The 15,258-nt window shown below is 47.4% G+C and overlaps 1 protein-coding gene across 1 annotated transcript in view; it reads right to left on the bottom strand.

Moving 5' to 3' along the window:
* Tmem132c (transmembrane protein 132C) overlaps positions 1-11,842 on the bottom strand; it is a 287,785-nt gene extending 275,943 nt beyond the window's left edge. Inside the window, exon 1 of the mRNA XM_027413858.2 lies at positions 11,737-11,842. Within this exon, the coding sequence (XP_027269659.1) occupies positions 11,737-11,842 (106 nt within the window). The remainder of the gene's footprint in view (positions 1-11,736) is intronic.
* Positions 11,843-15,258: the final 3,416 nt, after the last annotated feature.

Here is a 15,258-nt window from a genome sequence, read left to right as displayed (position 1 = left end):
TAAATGTAACTGAGCCAAGACAGGGAAGGTATAGATAAGCCTGGAACATCTTATATTCAGAAAGTAGGACAGCGCTTAAAGAAAAATGAAGACCTGTCAAAATGACACAGACCTCACTGTAAAATGGCTCCCATGACCAAATTTAAGATATTTTAAGCATCAAAATAAACAGGAATGGTAATAAAATAAAGATAGGTACAAGAAGAATCTGGGCTCAAAATGAAAACTTGATACTCTACCAAGAATTGGGATATTTGGAGTCTCCATATGCCCTCGCCACAAAAAAATAAGTATTGATTAAAAATGATTTAGAAGATCTCACAGCAAGGGAGCTTGGAGGAGATCATCTTGATCAAGTAGCCAGAGTAGGCATTTCTTAAGGGAATGTGCTTACCTGTGCAGTCTAGTAAATAACATTAGACATGATTTGATGGACAGTTCATTGTGATGAAGGAATAGAGGTGGGAGAATGAGGCGGCTGGTCATATTGCACCCAGAGTCAGGAAAAAGAGGGGTGATCATTAGTGCTCAGCTCACTTTCTCCTTTTGACACCATCCAAGTCCCCAATATGGTCTTGGATGGTGCCACCCAGAGTGGGCAAGTCTTCCCACTTCAGGCAAATCTCCATGACAATTCCCTCACAGACACGTCCAGATGTGTGTTTCTAGGTGACTCTAAATTTAGTCATATTGACAATGAAGATTAACCACTAGAGTCATGAAAAGACTAGCCTGCACCTTCAACAGTGTCAAAGTCATGAAAGTCAAAGAAAGACTGAGAAAAGCAAAGAAACATGACAAGTTTAGAGAGATGACTCAGTGGTTAAAAGCACTAGTTGCTCTTCCAGAGGACCAGAGTTCAATTCCCAGGACCCACATGGCAGCTCCTAATCACCCGTAGCTCTAGCTCTGGGGAATCCAATGCCCTTTTCTGGCTTCTGTGGCCACTGGATCCAGGAGCATATCCACACATGCAGATGCATATGGTATACACATAACAAAAAATAAACAAACAAACGAAAAGGAACCAGGACAACTAAAAAGCACAGGAAGTTCAGAGCTTGATTGTTTGTTACACGGGACAGTACTGAGACCACAGCAAGCAGCACCTTGGGTCTGAGGATCAGTTATTTCAATGTTTTGTTATTAGCTTTGTAAGAGACTGTCGTCTTAGTTTTTTAAGAAAAACAAAGCACATTGGGAGTGGCTTGCAGTTCACTGCAGCTTTGGCTGTTAATTTGATGGGAGCCTCTGTGAGGCTGTGGCAAAGGACACACAATTATGTGACCCTGTGAACTGGGTTGGTGGGAGGTTTCCAGTCTCAGAGGCAGCTGGTATTGCCCGAAGGTAGTGGGAATTTAGAAGAAAGGACTGTCCCTGTTGGCTGATTTTCCTTTAGAAAGAAAGCAACAGCCCCAAACTCAAGTGATGATGTTATTGGAGAACAGAGGAATGAGAAACGCAAGAGAAAAACTCTTCCTTCCTAGAACCCAGTCCCTGAGGACCCTCTGTTAGCCAAGGCTATCCAGGATCAGAATTGATGGGTGTAGACAGGGAGGCTTGTCTTGAGCAACCAACTCACATGAAGGCAGAAGCAGCTGGAGCCAAAAGCTGCCGGCCAGTGGCAGGGGAAGTCCAAAACTGTAGTTCAAAATCCCAACTTTGCCTTTGTGGGGGAGGCCATTCTGTTGGTATAAGGAGGACATCACCTCCCTGACTGGGGCCCACCCATGTTCATGAAAACCTCATATATACTCAAAGTCTACCAAAGTAGGCACTAAATTCAAATTTTTAAAATTAAATAAAAATTCAAAATAATTTTCTTTAAAATTAAAAAAAAACAGATAAATAAAACCCAGAATAATGTCTGATCAAATATCTGGGTTCTGTGGTCCAGCCACATTGATACATAAAACTAGCCATTGCAGAACCGAAGAGTGTGTGTGTGTGTGTGTGTGTGTGTGTGTGAGAGAGAGAGAGAGAGAGAGAGAGAGAGAGAGAGAGAGAGAGAGAGAGAATGTGTGTCTGTCTCCAAAGCTAGACAGATCTCTGAAGCAAAGCCACTAAACCTCTCTCCTCACAGAGCCAATGCTCAAGGGCAGGGCCATAGCCAGTGGGTTAACTGGGCATCAGAAGGAAGGGGTGGATCCCAGCTAGGAAAGAGTGCTTTGTTAACAGAACTTGTGTACACAAGATGAAAATGTTTGGGTTTGAGGAGAAATGAGAAAAGTCTGCTCCGAGTCAATTCATTAATGAAATGAGAACCCGGGGCTGTGTACTGACCCAAAACATTTACATAGGCTAAAGGAAAAGAACACACTGCTACTTAGAAAATTGGAGATGCTACACAAACCCCAGGCAGAACAAATCACCCCAGATGGAGACTGTTCCTAGGGTATGTGTCTCCAGTCGCAGAGGATGGCAGAGGGGAGCCTTAGGGGCTACTGTATGTAGCCAAGGCTTTAGGAATCCCACTGGGAGTCCTTTGAAGTCCTGGGTGGGAGAGGGGGTAGTTGAGAAAGAGGGATCCTTCCATTCTGCAGGGAGGGGGTCAGTGATGGAGAGCCTGGCCCACAGCCAGAGCTGGAGCATGCCAGATGGGTGAATGAATGAATGAATGATTTCCAAAGCAAAGAGAGCACTCTGAGTGGGAGATATGTTGGGTGATGGGGGGTGGGAGTGTGTGTGTGTGTGTGTGTGTGTGTGTGTGTGTGTGTGTGTGTGTGTCTATGTGGATATGTAATTTCATGTGGTTGGCCACATGTGTGCCTGCCTACATGAAGAGGCCAGAGGGTCAGTCTTGGGTGTTATTCCTCAGCTATCAGACACATCCTTTTTGAGACAGGGTCTCTTATTGGCCTGGAACTCACTGATTTGGCCAGGCCGGCTGTCAAACAAGGCCCAAGGATCATCCCACATCTGTCTCCCAGGCACTGGGATTACAAGTGAGGACCTCTACACAGAGAGTTTTCTACATGGGTTCTGGGAATCAATCTTCAGTCCTCAGGCTCGTGTGGCAAGCACTTTACTGACTGAACCTTCCCAAAGTTTCTGGATTTCCTGGAGACCCCTGAGAAGTGGCTCCTTATGTACAAGCATGAGAATCCAGCTGACTCCGCCCCCTGGAAGGGGCTTCTCTGTCTTGGCAGTATTATTTGGCTGTTGTTCCTTTGCTGGTTGTGAGACACTTGGCTTCACCACTGATCAGCTAGTCCCCTTCTGCCAGCAGCATCCTTTTTAAAAAGAAAACATTTATGTGTATGAATGTTTTGCCTGAATGCAATGTATGCATATGCTCTGTGCATCTTTATTCCTTTCTTACTCTCTGTTCTAGGAACTAAAATAGAGCTATGCTTGTACCTCAAGCTCCAGAGACTGATGTGGCCAATCAGAAATTCCCATTCCCTTTGCCACACAGAAAGGCTCAAACTATTGTCAAGTGACTCTTGAAATTCTCAGTCACTTAGAAAGTCAATGTCTTTGGGATGGGGTGCTCTACTTTACAGAAGGAACCTAAGTGTCAAGTGGACTTCAGGTGACAGAGGCAACTGCCCCATAATGACGACAAAGCCACTCAGAGGAGGCCAAGAGTGTCCTGTGACACTGCCTTGTTCCTGGATCCAACTGGGACTGAAGCCCACAAGGATCCTTCAGTTATCAATACTAACACACTGATGCAGTCAAGAAGCTGGGATATTTAGCTTTTTCAAATAAAGATGCATAACTGAAAACTGAACAACTCAGCATTCATTCACAGGTCATCACCAGGCAGGTGCAGGGAAATCGCCTCAGTAGCTAAACACAAAGTCATTGCTTCCCATGGAAACAAAACGATGAAACAATGTTTCCAAGGTTGTTACTGTTCACTCTCTCTCTCTCTCTCTCTCTCTCTCTCTCTCTCTCTCTCTCTCTCTCTCTCTCTCTCTCTCTGTGTGTGTGTGTGTGTGTGTGTGTGTGTATTTAATTTCTTTTTATGGTGCAAGATTTCTTGTTTATTATGTTGTTGTTTTTATAAAAATCATTGCTAAGATGTAATCCGATAGTAAGAGTGAAAATTGGCAGTGTGTACACACATGTGTCCGTGTGTACTGGATAATGGGACAGTCTTCAAAGTTTCTTTAGTTTGAGAATATAAGAAACTCTTATTGCCTCACAGAATACCTAATGGGTCACCGCATGACCAGGCATGTGATACTACATCAACATTTTCCCAGTCAGGAGTCCACAGACAAGGTAGGGAGACACAGAGGAAAGCAGGTATTAAAGGCTGGGGGACTGGTTTAGCAAAACAAACAAAAAGAGCAGAACTGGTGAGAAAATTCATTAAGGGACATAGCCTGGGGGATGCTCTAGGCTGTTTTGATGGCTCTAGAAACTCAGGGGGAAAGCAGTGTTTAGGAAGGGAAGCAATGGAAGTAGTGGCTGTTGTATTTAAGGACAACATAAACCCCTGGCTCCCTGTTGTCTGCCACAGATGGTCACCTCTCACTGAATCTGCCTTTTCCTTTCCTTCTCAAATCATCAAGTTCACTGTTCTGTCTGCTTCAACATCATTCTCAGGCCTCTCTGCAAACATCTTGCTGTGACGAGACTGTCTTGCATGATTCTTGTTCTGGTGGTGTTAACATCAATCATAACAGCAAGTGTTCTGAACTTTTTATGTATTATGGTTTGGTGGCCTCAGAAGACTCAGCTCCTCTGAGCCTGTGAATGTATCCTTATTTAGGAAGAGGCCCTATCGATGCCATTACATTGAGAACTGCAAACATTCTGGATTAGGGTGGAACTCTCATTCGATGTCAAGTATCCTTATAGATCAGAGTGGGGCTGGAGAGATGGCTCTGTTAGTACGGTGCTTGCCTTGCAAGCACGAGGATCTGAGTTTGATCTTCAAAACCCATGTGAAAAGCTAGATGTGGCAGTTTGTGCTCGCTTTTCCTGTGCTGGGGAGGCAGAAACAAACTGATCTCTGGGGTTCACTGTCTAGCCAGCCTATCCTAATTGGTGAGTCCCAGGAAATAAGATGGTATGTCAAAAAACAAACCTGAGGAATGACACCCAAGGTAACCTCCCTCTGATCCCTCCCCCCTACACACACAGAGGGGAAGGGACCCACCCAGAAGATGCCATGTGAACATAGAGGCTGAACAGTGGATGCTAAAACCTTAACACAGAAGCTATCAGAAGCTGCAAGTCCCTAGGGACTCAGGAAAAGGTCTGACCCTGCTGGGACCCTGACTTAGGACTCTGGCTGTGAGACAGAATAGATTCTCTATCTTAGGCTGTGGATTAAGTGGCACAGAAGCTGCCCACTGTGTGTCTTATCATGCCAGACCTAGGAGACACATGCTACATGCCTCAGGCTCACACATATCTGTCCTGAAGACATAAGAAGTTGATCTGATCCTTACTCATAGGATAAAATCTGAGGCTTGGAAGAACTGTTCCTTATTGTAATCACCACGCCTATGAGGTCTCTGTGCTGGGAGAAGGACATCTATAGATTTTGCTTACAGCATCCATATATCCACTTCTGGCAACAAATGACTCTATGGTTTCCCTCTGGGAGAGATACTCCTATCAAATATGGCATGGTGGTCCTGTCAGTCAGTCAGTCAGTCAGTCAGTCAGTCTCATCTGACTCTAGACAGATGTGTTATTGGCTGGTCTAGTCACTGCCCATCTACACTGGAGAATTACTGAAGATTTTATGCAGTTCTTTTTCTTTGTTTGCTTTGTAGGGCCCAGGGTCCCCTACACACCAGGCAAGGTTCTATCAATGAGTGACATCCCTAACCCTGGGAAGCTTCCAGAAACCAAAAATGATCATCCCAACACACACACACACACACACACACACACACAGAGAGAGAGAGAGAGAGAGAGAGAGAGAGAGAGAGAGAGACAGAGAGAGAGAGAAAGAGAGAGAAAGAGAGAGACAGAGAGACAGAGAGACAGAGAGACAGAGAGGGGGGATCGAGAGAGAGCTCTCAAGTTCAGTCCAAGTCTAAGAGTCTTCATTCCCTTACAATCTACAACCTGAGCCAGAGACAAAAAAAAAAAAATCACTGAAAATAACCAAAACTCCCACTGCATCTAAGCAGTGGTGCCCTGTGGGAGGCAGAATAATTGATGGTCATAGGGACCCTACAACAAGCTGCATACTGTGCCCAGGAGACCCGAGCCTGAAGATTTCTGTGGGATCTTCAGCTTGTGGAGCCCTAACTCCTTTTTTCTCTGAGGCCTCAGATGCTTCTGATGCTAATGGCCTAGGTTCTCTGAGCAGTTCATCCAGGAATGGGCAGAACTGAGGCTCTCTCCCCTTTCAGGGCCACCGAGTCTGACCCCAATTAGCCTGTAAGTGACACTTCTCCATACAGATCAAAGGGCATGCATCTTATATAGAAAAGATATCAAATCCTAGGTGGCTTTGGGATTCCAACCATTTCAGAATCCTATTGTATTGCTAACAACAGTCATGGGGAAAAGAATGTGTGTATGTTGCAAAAGATGGGATGTCGCTCAGTCACTGAAGAGTAACTAACCCGTTCTCTTGGAAATTTTGCTAACTCAGACACTAGTATTGACCTTCCTTGTCTCCTAGAGGCAGCAACTTCTAAATCCCCAGGGTGCTTAAGCAAGTGAACTGAGTAAAGGTAGGAGAAAGAATAAAGACCTGTAGGGACACCGGCATCAGCATGCCCAAAGTGCCCACTCAAAAACAAGTCTGAGATGATTAAATGTGATTTTTTCACTCTCTTAGAAACTATACAGCAACAATTCTTAATCAACAATTCTCTTGGTGGCACCTAACACATAAGAGGGCATGCACTTCAAAATGATCTCGTGTAAAGGAAAAAGAAATACTGGAAATGCCCTCTTTTAAGGTTAGTATAAAGCCTATGGAGCAGTATAATGCAGCTTGAATGTAAGCTTTGATGAATTAAAGATGCATTTTTGTAAACCTTAGGGCAATGTATAAAACTGAATAGGAAGCACAAATGAGCCCATCAAGGAGATAAAATAGAATCACGGAAAATGCTTAACCCTAAAGCAGAAAAAGATATGGGAAGAATGTGAAGGGAAACAGTATGCACAGTGTCAGCTCCTAATGTAAACATGCAGATAATTACATTACATATAAATGGTATAAACATGATGATTAAAAGACAGAGATTAGCAGAGTGGATAAACAAAGGAAACCCAACTATATGTTCTTTGTAAGCCATCACCAGTAAATATAAAAGGTAGTGATTTGGGGCTAGAGTCATGGCTCAGTGGTTAAGAGTAAAGGCTGTTCTTTGAAAGGACCTGGATTTGGTACCCAGAAACCACATGGCAGCTCACAACCTTCAGTAGCTACAGTTCCAGGGGATCTGCTGCCATCTTCTGGCCTCTGAGTGCACTGGACTCAACATGCATTCACTGGCCCCAGTGTCTAGATGATGACCAGAGATTCTGGTGACTTTGGCTCAGGGGATGGTTTTCTAGATTTGGCACCAAAAGCACAATTATTAAGAGAAACTTTCATTAAAATTTCAAATCCAATTTTCATAGGATAACTGGACAGAAACACTTTCAGACACTGTCTGGTGAGGACTCACATCCAGAACACAGAAACTGCCAGAAAAGAAAAAAAAGGGGGGGGCAATTTTTAAAAGTGGGTGTGCAGTATTTGAAAAGGTCATTTTACCAAAGGAGACGTATGGGTGGCCATGAAATCCAAGGACACTCCACCTTATCTGTCAGAAGACTGAGGATAAATAAAACCCCAAAGAAGTAAATAAAACACAAAAAGTAAAAAAATAAAATCCTAAAGACGACCAATGAGACGGCTCAGCAGGGAAGGGAGCTTGCTACCAAGGCTGACAATCTGAATTCCACCTCTGGAGTCCACATGACAGAAACAAGAGAACTAACTTGTCTGAGTTGCCCTCTCACCTACCTCCACATGTGTGAACCCACACATATACATGCACACACCAAGAGAAAATAGCCTTAAAATCCCAAAGAAATACGAACTATTCAGCAACTGGAATTGGCAGACAAAACAAACAGCAATAATACCGTGGGAGGCAGATGATACAAAATAACCCAGCTGAGGGAAAAGGAAAGGCCAAAGTTACCAAATCACTGGGCAGCACTCCAAGGCCTAGATACTTACCCAGGAGGAACAAATGCATGCTACTCAAAACCCTGTCTGTGAATATTCACAACTTTGTCATAATTGCTAAAGCCCAGAGTCTTTCAAATAGCCTTCATTTGAGAAACAAGAAAAACTGTTGCAGCCACTCAAGGGAATATTATTCAGCATTAAAAAGGAATGCCCACCACTGAGGCAAAAGTGATTATGGAATGCATTGTGGTGTTATTAAAATGGGAAAAGTCCAGAGACCAAGAACGGTGTGTCAGGAAGTGTGGATGGAGGAAGGAGATGGCACAGGTGGACACATTTGTATGTGTTTGTCAAAACTTAGAACTATATATTTTAGAGGGGCAAATGTCATTGTATGCAATTTTTTCCTCAATAAACACGACTTTTGAACAAAGAAGATAACTGGATCTGTAAGGGATGGCTCCATGGTTAACAGCACTGGCTACTCTTCCAGATGAACTGGGTTTGATTCCCAACACCCCCATGATGAGTCACGACCATCTACTTCAGTTCCAGGGGATCCAACAACTTTTTTTTTTTTCTGGCCTCCATGGGTACTGCACACATGGTGCATAGACATTAGGCAGCAAATACTAATATACAACAATAAAATTAAAAACTATACAAAACTCATAGCAAATAGAAATAAGGTCTTTTTGTCTGGTAATTTACTCATAAAATCTCAGTGCAGTTGTGCGGTGTGGTGTAGGAATCCGACACAGACACTTCAAAAATCTGGGTTTTCACATGACTTCTCCCATGTTTTAAGACTAAAGATGTATTTTTATTTAATTAAAATATAATTATTAAATTTTTCCCATAAAAAAATCACAGGCCTCCTGACCAGTCTTTTCGAGCATCCTGTGGACAGGCCATGTTTGCCGAGAGTCAGGTTAGAAAGAGAACTGAGGCAAGGCAAAATCTGATGGAGTAGCCTAAGTGGAGTTTCCTTGGGGATGCTGAGTGATGGATGGGAAAGGGTGAAGTGAATGTGAGCTGAGCCTCTGGTCCCCACTGACAGTATGGCTGTGGGCAGGGGAGAAGAACCCTTCTCACCCCAAGGTCCCCCGAAGCTCCAGAGTGCTGAGACCCCAAAGAGCTGTTTTTTATTTCATTCCTTCAGTGGATAACACTGATCTTGAAGTTACTTTCGATCTCTAAAGCTTCCTCTATTTGAAGGGTCCCGTGCTTCATGCACCACCAGCGGCATGTGTGATTACAGTACCATGTGCACAGTTTGCAGCCCACATCTCCATGGAGGCCTCTGCACACCTGGACATGTGCACATCAAAGTAACTGTGGACCTTCAAACAGGTTCTAGTGAGCTAGCTAAGGATGGCTCTAGCCAACCTTCTCTGGGGCCCCACACCTGAGCTGAAGCCATTACAACCCTCATGAGAGCCTCAACCCTTCAGCCCCTTCCACCTGTCGTTGAAGGTCGACAGGTGTAGCCTGTTTCAGCTCATGTTGGGTCTAAATCTCAGAGAGCAATTCCTGTTTTCAATGTTCTGTCCTATTTATGGAAACTCCCAAGAACTGTGTTTTCAGCAAACCCTGGTAAGTGGTGAAGCTTCAGCATCAACCATCAAAAGCACACACTTCGGTTTTCCGGGGTTTCAGAAACCCACACACAGACCCTTGTACAAAGTCCTGCTGGCAGGGTTGTTTTATTAAAACAGTAAAAATTTAAGCAAGGATGAGGTGGTGTTTGCTCCTGTAAAACATCGTGTGCAGGAGCTGGGAGACGGCTCAGTGGCAGACACATGCACGTGCATCCTGGAGGACCTGTATCCCAGACTTAGAAAACAACAGAAAAGCGGGGCAGATGGAGCAGGCTGGAACACCAGTCCTGAGGAGGCCATGATGGACAGGTCAGGGGTCCACAGGCTAGAAGGAATGCTAATGAGAGAGCTTCCCGCAAAGTGAGAGGCCCTGTTCCCAAAACCAAGGTGGGGAGACAGACCACAGAAGACACTGAGTGTTGGTCTCCTGTCTCTGCACACAGGCGCAAACACACCCGCTTGCACATGCATGCAACATCTTACAGAGTAAACATCAGGCTGGTTTAGCGCAACACTGGGATGAGCTGCAAGCTTTTGATCAACGCTACAAAGTGAAAACACATTTGGCAGATGAGGCTTCAGGAACCAATCTTAGGAGCCCCACCCGGTGAAACCTAGCAAATCCAGGTGCCTGGGGGCGAGGGGGGCGCTTTGCATCACATGGGTTTTCCCAGCCCTGCAATCTGCACCATGCCAGCCCCACCCCAAAGCCTTCAATCGCCAGTCCAAGGTCTACACCGACCACTGCAATAACAGCCTCTGATCAGAAGTGAAATCTAGGTCTCTTTCTCTTTCTAAATGTCCATTAAGCTATTTGGTGGTCAGAATCTGCGGTGAAGTGTGTGCTGAAAGCAGCCTCTGGGTTAACAGCAGAATACAGGTAAAGGATCCTGAATTTCTGCCCTTTGCAATAAAGGCAAAAAGCGCCCCCCCCCCCCCGTTTACCTGGGGCTCTGGGGAAACTGAACCCATTGGAAAGAAGCACAAGCGTGCTTAATGTATGGCGGGCTTGTCTAGGGAATGCTCCCGGAGTAAGAGGCATCCCCTGGTTTCACATGGCGCAGAAAAGACTTTGTAAAGCAAATTCTACTTTTTAACACCAATTGACAACTTGCCTCCCCGGATACATTTCCAACATAGCCCTCAGAACAACCGGCTGGAGAGAGGTCTTGACATCTTCGCGGGGCAGATTAGAGAGGAACCTTAATCTCCTCGGTGTCCGTGATTGCTCTCGAACCCGCCTCACTGCGGGAGGGCTCAGGACACCATAGAACATCCGGGCTTCACCTACAGCCCCGGAGAATCTCTCCAGGGCTCCAGGGCTCCCCGACCGCACCCCGGGGTTCCGGGACTCTGAGCACCTGAAGCCAGAGACTCTGGTTCTTCAGCCCGCCCGCCGACAACCGGATCCACAGAAGGGTAATCCCACAGAAGGGTAATAATTCGACTTAGTGACCGTAGCAACAGCGAAAGGTCTGGCCAGCCTGAGTCAGCCCGTTTTCACAAGTCTCCAGAAACCTGCAGAGTCCTGGTTCCCACGGCCCCGGGCAAAAGACCGGAGTGGGACCCTGTTAGCGGACTCGCTGGAAACCAGAGCGGCCTGATGCTTCCAACGCCACCGCTCGGTCTAATGTGGGGCGGAAAGTCCTGGGTTTCTCAAAGCTGGAGAAGGGGCCGCGGGAAACCGGGGTCCTCTCTGCACCCCGCAGCTGCATCAAGTCCGGGGTGCGCAGCTCCATGTAGAACTTAGGGTTCAGCCCAGACCCAGAGTCCGACAGCCACGCCTCCCCTCTCTCCCGGAGGGAGGCTGCAGGGCTTCGGGGTGGGCTACCGCGGCGGGTCTCTAGTCGCAGCTCAATCGCTGGCAGCTGTTGCGGGGGCCCGCTGTCTGGAGAACTGGATGCTCTATGTGGGACCCGGAGCCCTCGCTACCCGCTACCCTCGCTATCCTCTCCAACCGCGCCTTGGCTCCCCCGCAGCCCGGAGGGATCCCGCGATCCCAGCCAGCGCCCTCCTTACCTTGGCCCATCAGCGCAGCCAGCACCAGGCTCAGCACCCTGTACCTCGCCGCCCACCCCGGGGCCGCGCCCTCGGGGCGCATCGTGCCCGCTGTCACGCTACCCATCGCCAGCCCGGGTCCCGCGCCGGCTGCCCCATACCCGGGGCCGCCCTCGCCAGCGCTATGGCTCCCGCGGCTGCTCCTGAGCCGGTCCGGACAACTTTTCTCCGGCTGCAGCCGCGGTCCTGCTGATCCCGCCCCCGGGCCCGCCCACTTCGGGCTCGCCCACTAAACCCTCCGGATCCGCCCACCTCCGGCCCCGCCCGCGGCCGGATGAAAGGAGGATGCTAGAGTAGCCAGGAGACCCGGGGTACTCAGGCCTGGGGACCAAGACCGGGGGAAGGAACAGGCAACACGGGGACTTGGAATTCTCTCCTCCTGCTGCGGAGACCCCTCCTTGAAGCTGCCTGCCTCCGCGCAGCCACAACCTGCAGGACGGCTCTGTCCAGGTGTCCGCCACGCAGGATGGAGCTGGACCCTTGCGTTCTGGGTCTTGCCATCTCCCATGGTCATCGCATCGCGACGTCTCGCGGTCGTCGGTCCCCCATCGGTCACTTCAGGTCGTCTTCTACCGAGGACCGGGGACATCTGGAATTCAAAGTCACGTGCAGCTGTGGAGGGACTATCTAGGCGAGCGATTGGATTTAGTGGGATGTATACCAGTGGTTCAGTGGGATGTGTATCGATGTGTGCCAGGAGGTGTACTCTGCATGCACCGCACATGGGAAAGCGCCAGCTGACTCCACTGTCTTTAGAAGCTGGCCTAGGCCATGGGCCGAAGGCTAGACTAGTTTTTCTGTATCTCACCCAATTGGTGTGATATATATATCCAACTGTCCAGGCTAAAAACAAAACAGCACCCCCCCCCCCACACACACACACCGTTACCCATTTGTGCTCTGGTGAGAGCGGTTTCTTCGCACACCCTGCAATCTGTTTTCTCTCGATTTCCCTGGCGCTCCTTCAGGAATCACCAGGTTCCAACAACATCCTTGCATGCTTACTGATGACAGGGTTTCATTGGCTGCTCCGGAGTCTGGGCAGTGTGCTGCGGATAGGACCTGACACCCTCTCGGGCCTGGAAGTGAAAGGTTCCCAGGCTGGAAGCCCAGGCCTCTATCTGCCACAAACTCTACAAAACCGGGGTTCCTCACCCTGGCATGAGCCTCACACTGCGCATGCTCGGGGATCCCGCGCCCACCCAGGCTTAACTGGATCTTGTTAGCCAATCCTTCGGAAAAGCTTTCAAAACAAAACAAACAGAACAGTGATTGATGCAGAAGAAACAGCAGGGAAAGGGCCAACCTTCCCAACCCTTTTGAGACAGCGTAAGAAGACCCAGGGCGCACCGGCCTTGAAGACGAGCTCATACCCGAAAGGAGACTCTACTCTCACAGGCCTGGGTAGGTAGCAGCAACTTTGTATTTAGGTGATGCCAGCAATGGCCAACCCTCCAGCTCAATTCGCTACTGTCGACACATCCTTGGGGAGCAATAATGAAGTCACTTGGGCCCCTAGAATGGAAGGCACGTTTTCTCATTTTTTTTTTTAAAGCCTGGAAGTCTATAGAGAATGAATATTTTTTATTCAAATGTTTGGCCTACTATCATCAGGGAGAACGCAACAACACATTATTTCATATTGAGGGATGAGGTCTGCTCCATTCCCCATTTCATATTCCATAATAGGAATAAAATGTAAAGCCCTGAGTGGGTCTCCTCATCGCCAGGTCTACGGCTGGAACCACCAGGCAGGCACCTGCTGTCCTCTAGCCCCTTGAACCTCTGATGCATCTCCCTTCTGATCCTTCCAGAATGAACAGAAGGATACCAAAGCAAAGAGTTTCCCTTCTGCAAGCCCCACTTTAAGACCTCCTTTAATCTGCCATGTGACCTTCTAAATAGCAACCAAACACTCACACAGATCCAACAACGGGACAGAGGACTGTCGGTTCCTTTATCTCGGCTAGGGAAACCCGCAGGTTCCCCAGGCTAACAAAGTTTCCTGTATTTATTTATTTTTTTAAGCCCTGTATTATTGAACCTCAAAATCATTAATTCTTTAACTGAAATTGCTTCCAGATGCTCGCCTGAGTCTCATAAGCAACACCAAGGACCACTAATCTCCTCAAAGGGTATTTCGAAACTCCCCGTAGGCTGTGGGCACATGGAGACAATTAACATGATTTATAGGAGGGCAGAGTTATTGGCAAGAGAAAGCCCATGGCCTCCAAATGTGCCCAGGGCTTCTAACTAAAAGAAGCCACTTTTTAGATTTATTTTGTTCATGTTGATATCTTAAATGGCTGACGTTGCATAAGACGAAGTATAGAAGTTGGTGTAACTTAGAGCATCTTGTGCTGTCTGAGTCCAGGCAGGGTGTGTGTCTGTGTATTGCTGGGTTATGCATTAAATGAGAAAATGTTACTGACCGCAGGACAAGACCAGCTATAGATTGACCGCATAAAGCAGCTGTGGTCAGCTTACAAAACAAACAGGACCTTAACTCTAGCACTTATTGGTTGACGTAGAAAACCAGGAAGGAAGAAAAATAGAAAACACATATTAAGCTCAATATACCAGTGATACCCAGTGTAGAAAGACACATAGAAACAACTATTCAACAAACACTGTTTCTGGTCATCAGATGTTTCTAGGGGGTTCTGAGAGTGGAATAGGCCAAGGTCCCCTGATGGTTAGCCTTGGATGGAATTTAGACTCATACGGAAAGAAGCCTCTGAGGGTGTCTGTGAGAGGGTTTCTAGATTGGTCTACCTGAGGAAGGAAGACACACCTTGCATTCGGGTAGCACTATCCCATTGGGTGGGTCCTGCACAGAATAAAAAGGAGACAGTGAGCTGAGCACCAGCATCCATCTCTCTCTGTTTCCTGACTGTGGGTGTGATGTGACCTGCTGCCTCGTGTTCCTGCCTCTGTGACTTCCCTGCCATGAATGACTATGCCCCAAACAGTGAGCCTGGATAACCCCTTTCTCTCTTAACCTGCTTTTGTCAAGTGTTTTGTCACAGCAATGAGATTCCTAAACTCAGTTTTTTTCTTCTCTCATGGCAGAGAGGAGCCCCAGGAAGGTGGATGACTAAGGCTGTCCATCATTATGAGTTGTGACTTTGGGTAATGTTTTAAGGCAAAATGCAATTGTGAGGATGGCACAACTTTCAGGACAGGAATGGAGATGAATAGAGGGTTAGTAGGAAAATCCACAGTGCAAAGGTCAGGCCCTGGTAGAACACTGCCCTTGGAGGCAACTAGAGGAAGCTAGAAGTGTCCTGACAACCTCTGGATGCACCTGGGGAGGCCCTGGACCAGTGCCAGGCATAGTGGGTAAGTGAAGCAATTGATGGGCCTGTGTGGTTGTGAGAGAGGAGAAGGCGTCTTGAGCATCGGGGTATCTGGGGTTGCCCTGTATGGAGTTGGGGGATTCCTGGGGTGGGAGACAGCCTAGGCCACTGATTAGGAAACTGA

This window comes from Cricetulus griseus, chromosome 4, assembly GCF_003668045.3.
Source record: "Cricetulus griseus strain 17A/GY chromosome 4, alternate assembly CriGri-PICRH-1.0, whole genome shotgun sequence".
Classification (NCBI taxonomy): Eukaryota; Metazoa; Chordata; class Mammalia; order Rodentia; family Cricetidae; genus Cricetulus; species Cricetulus griseus.
The sequence above is the reverse complement of the archived record's forward strand: the minus strand, read 5'-3'. Positions and strand labels throughout refer to the sequence as shown.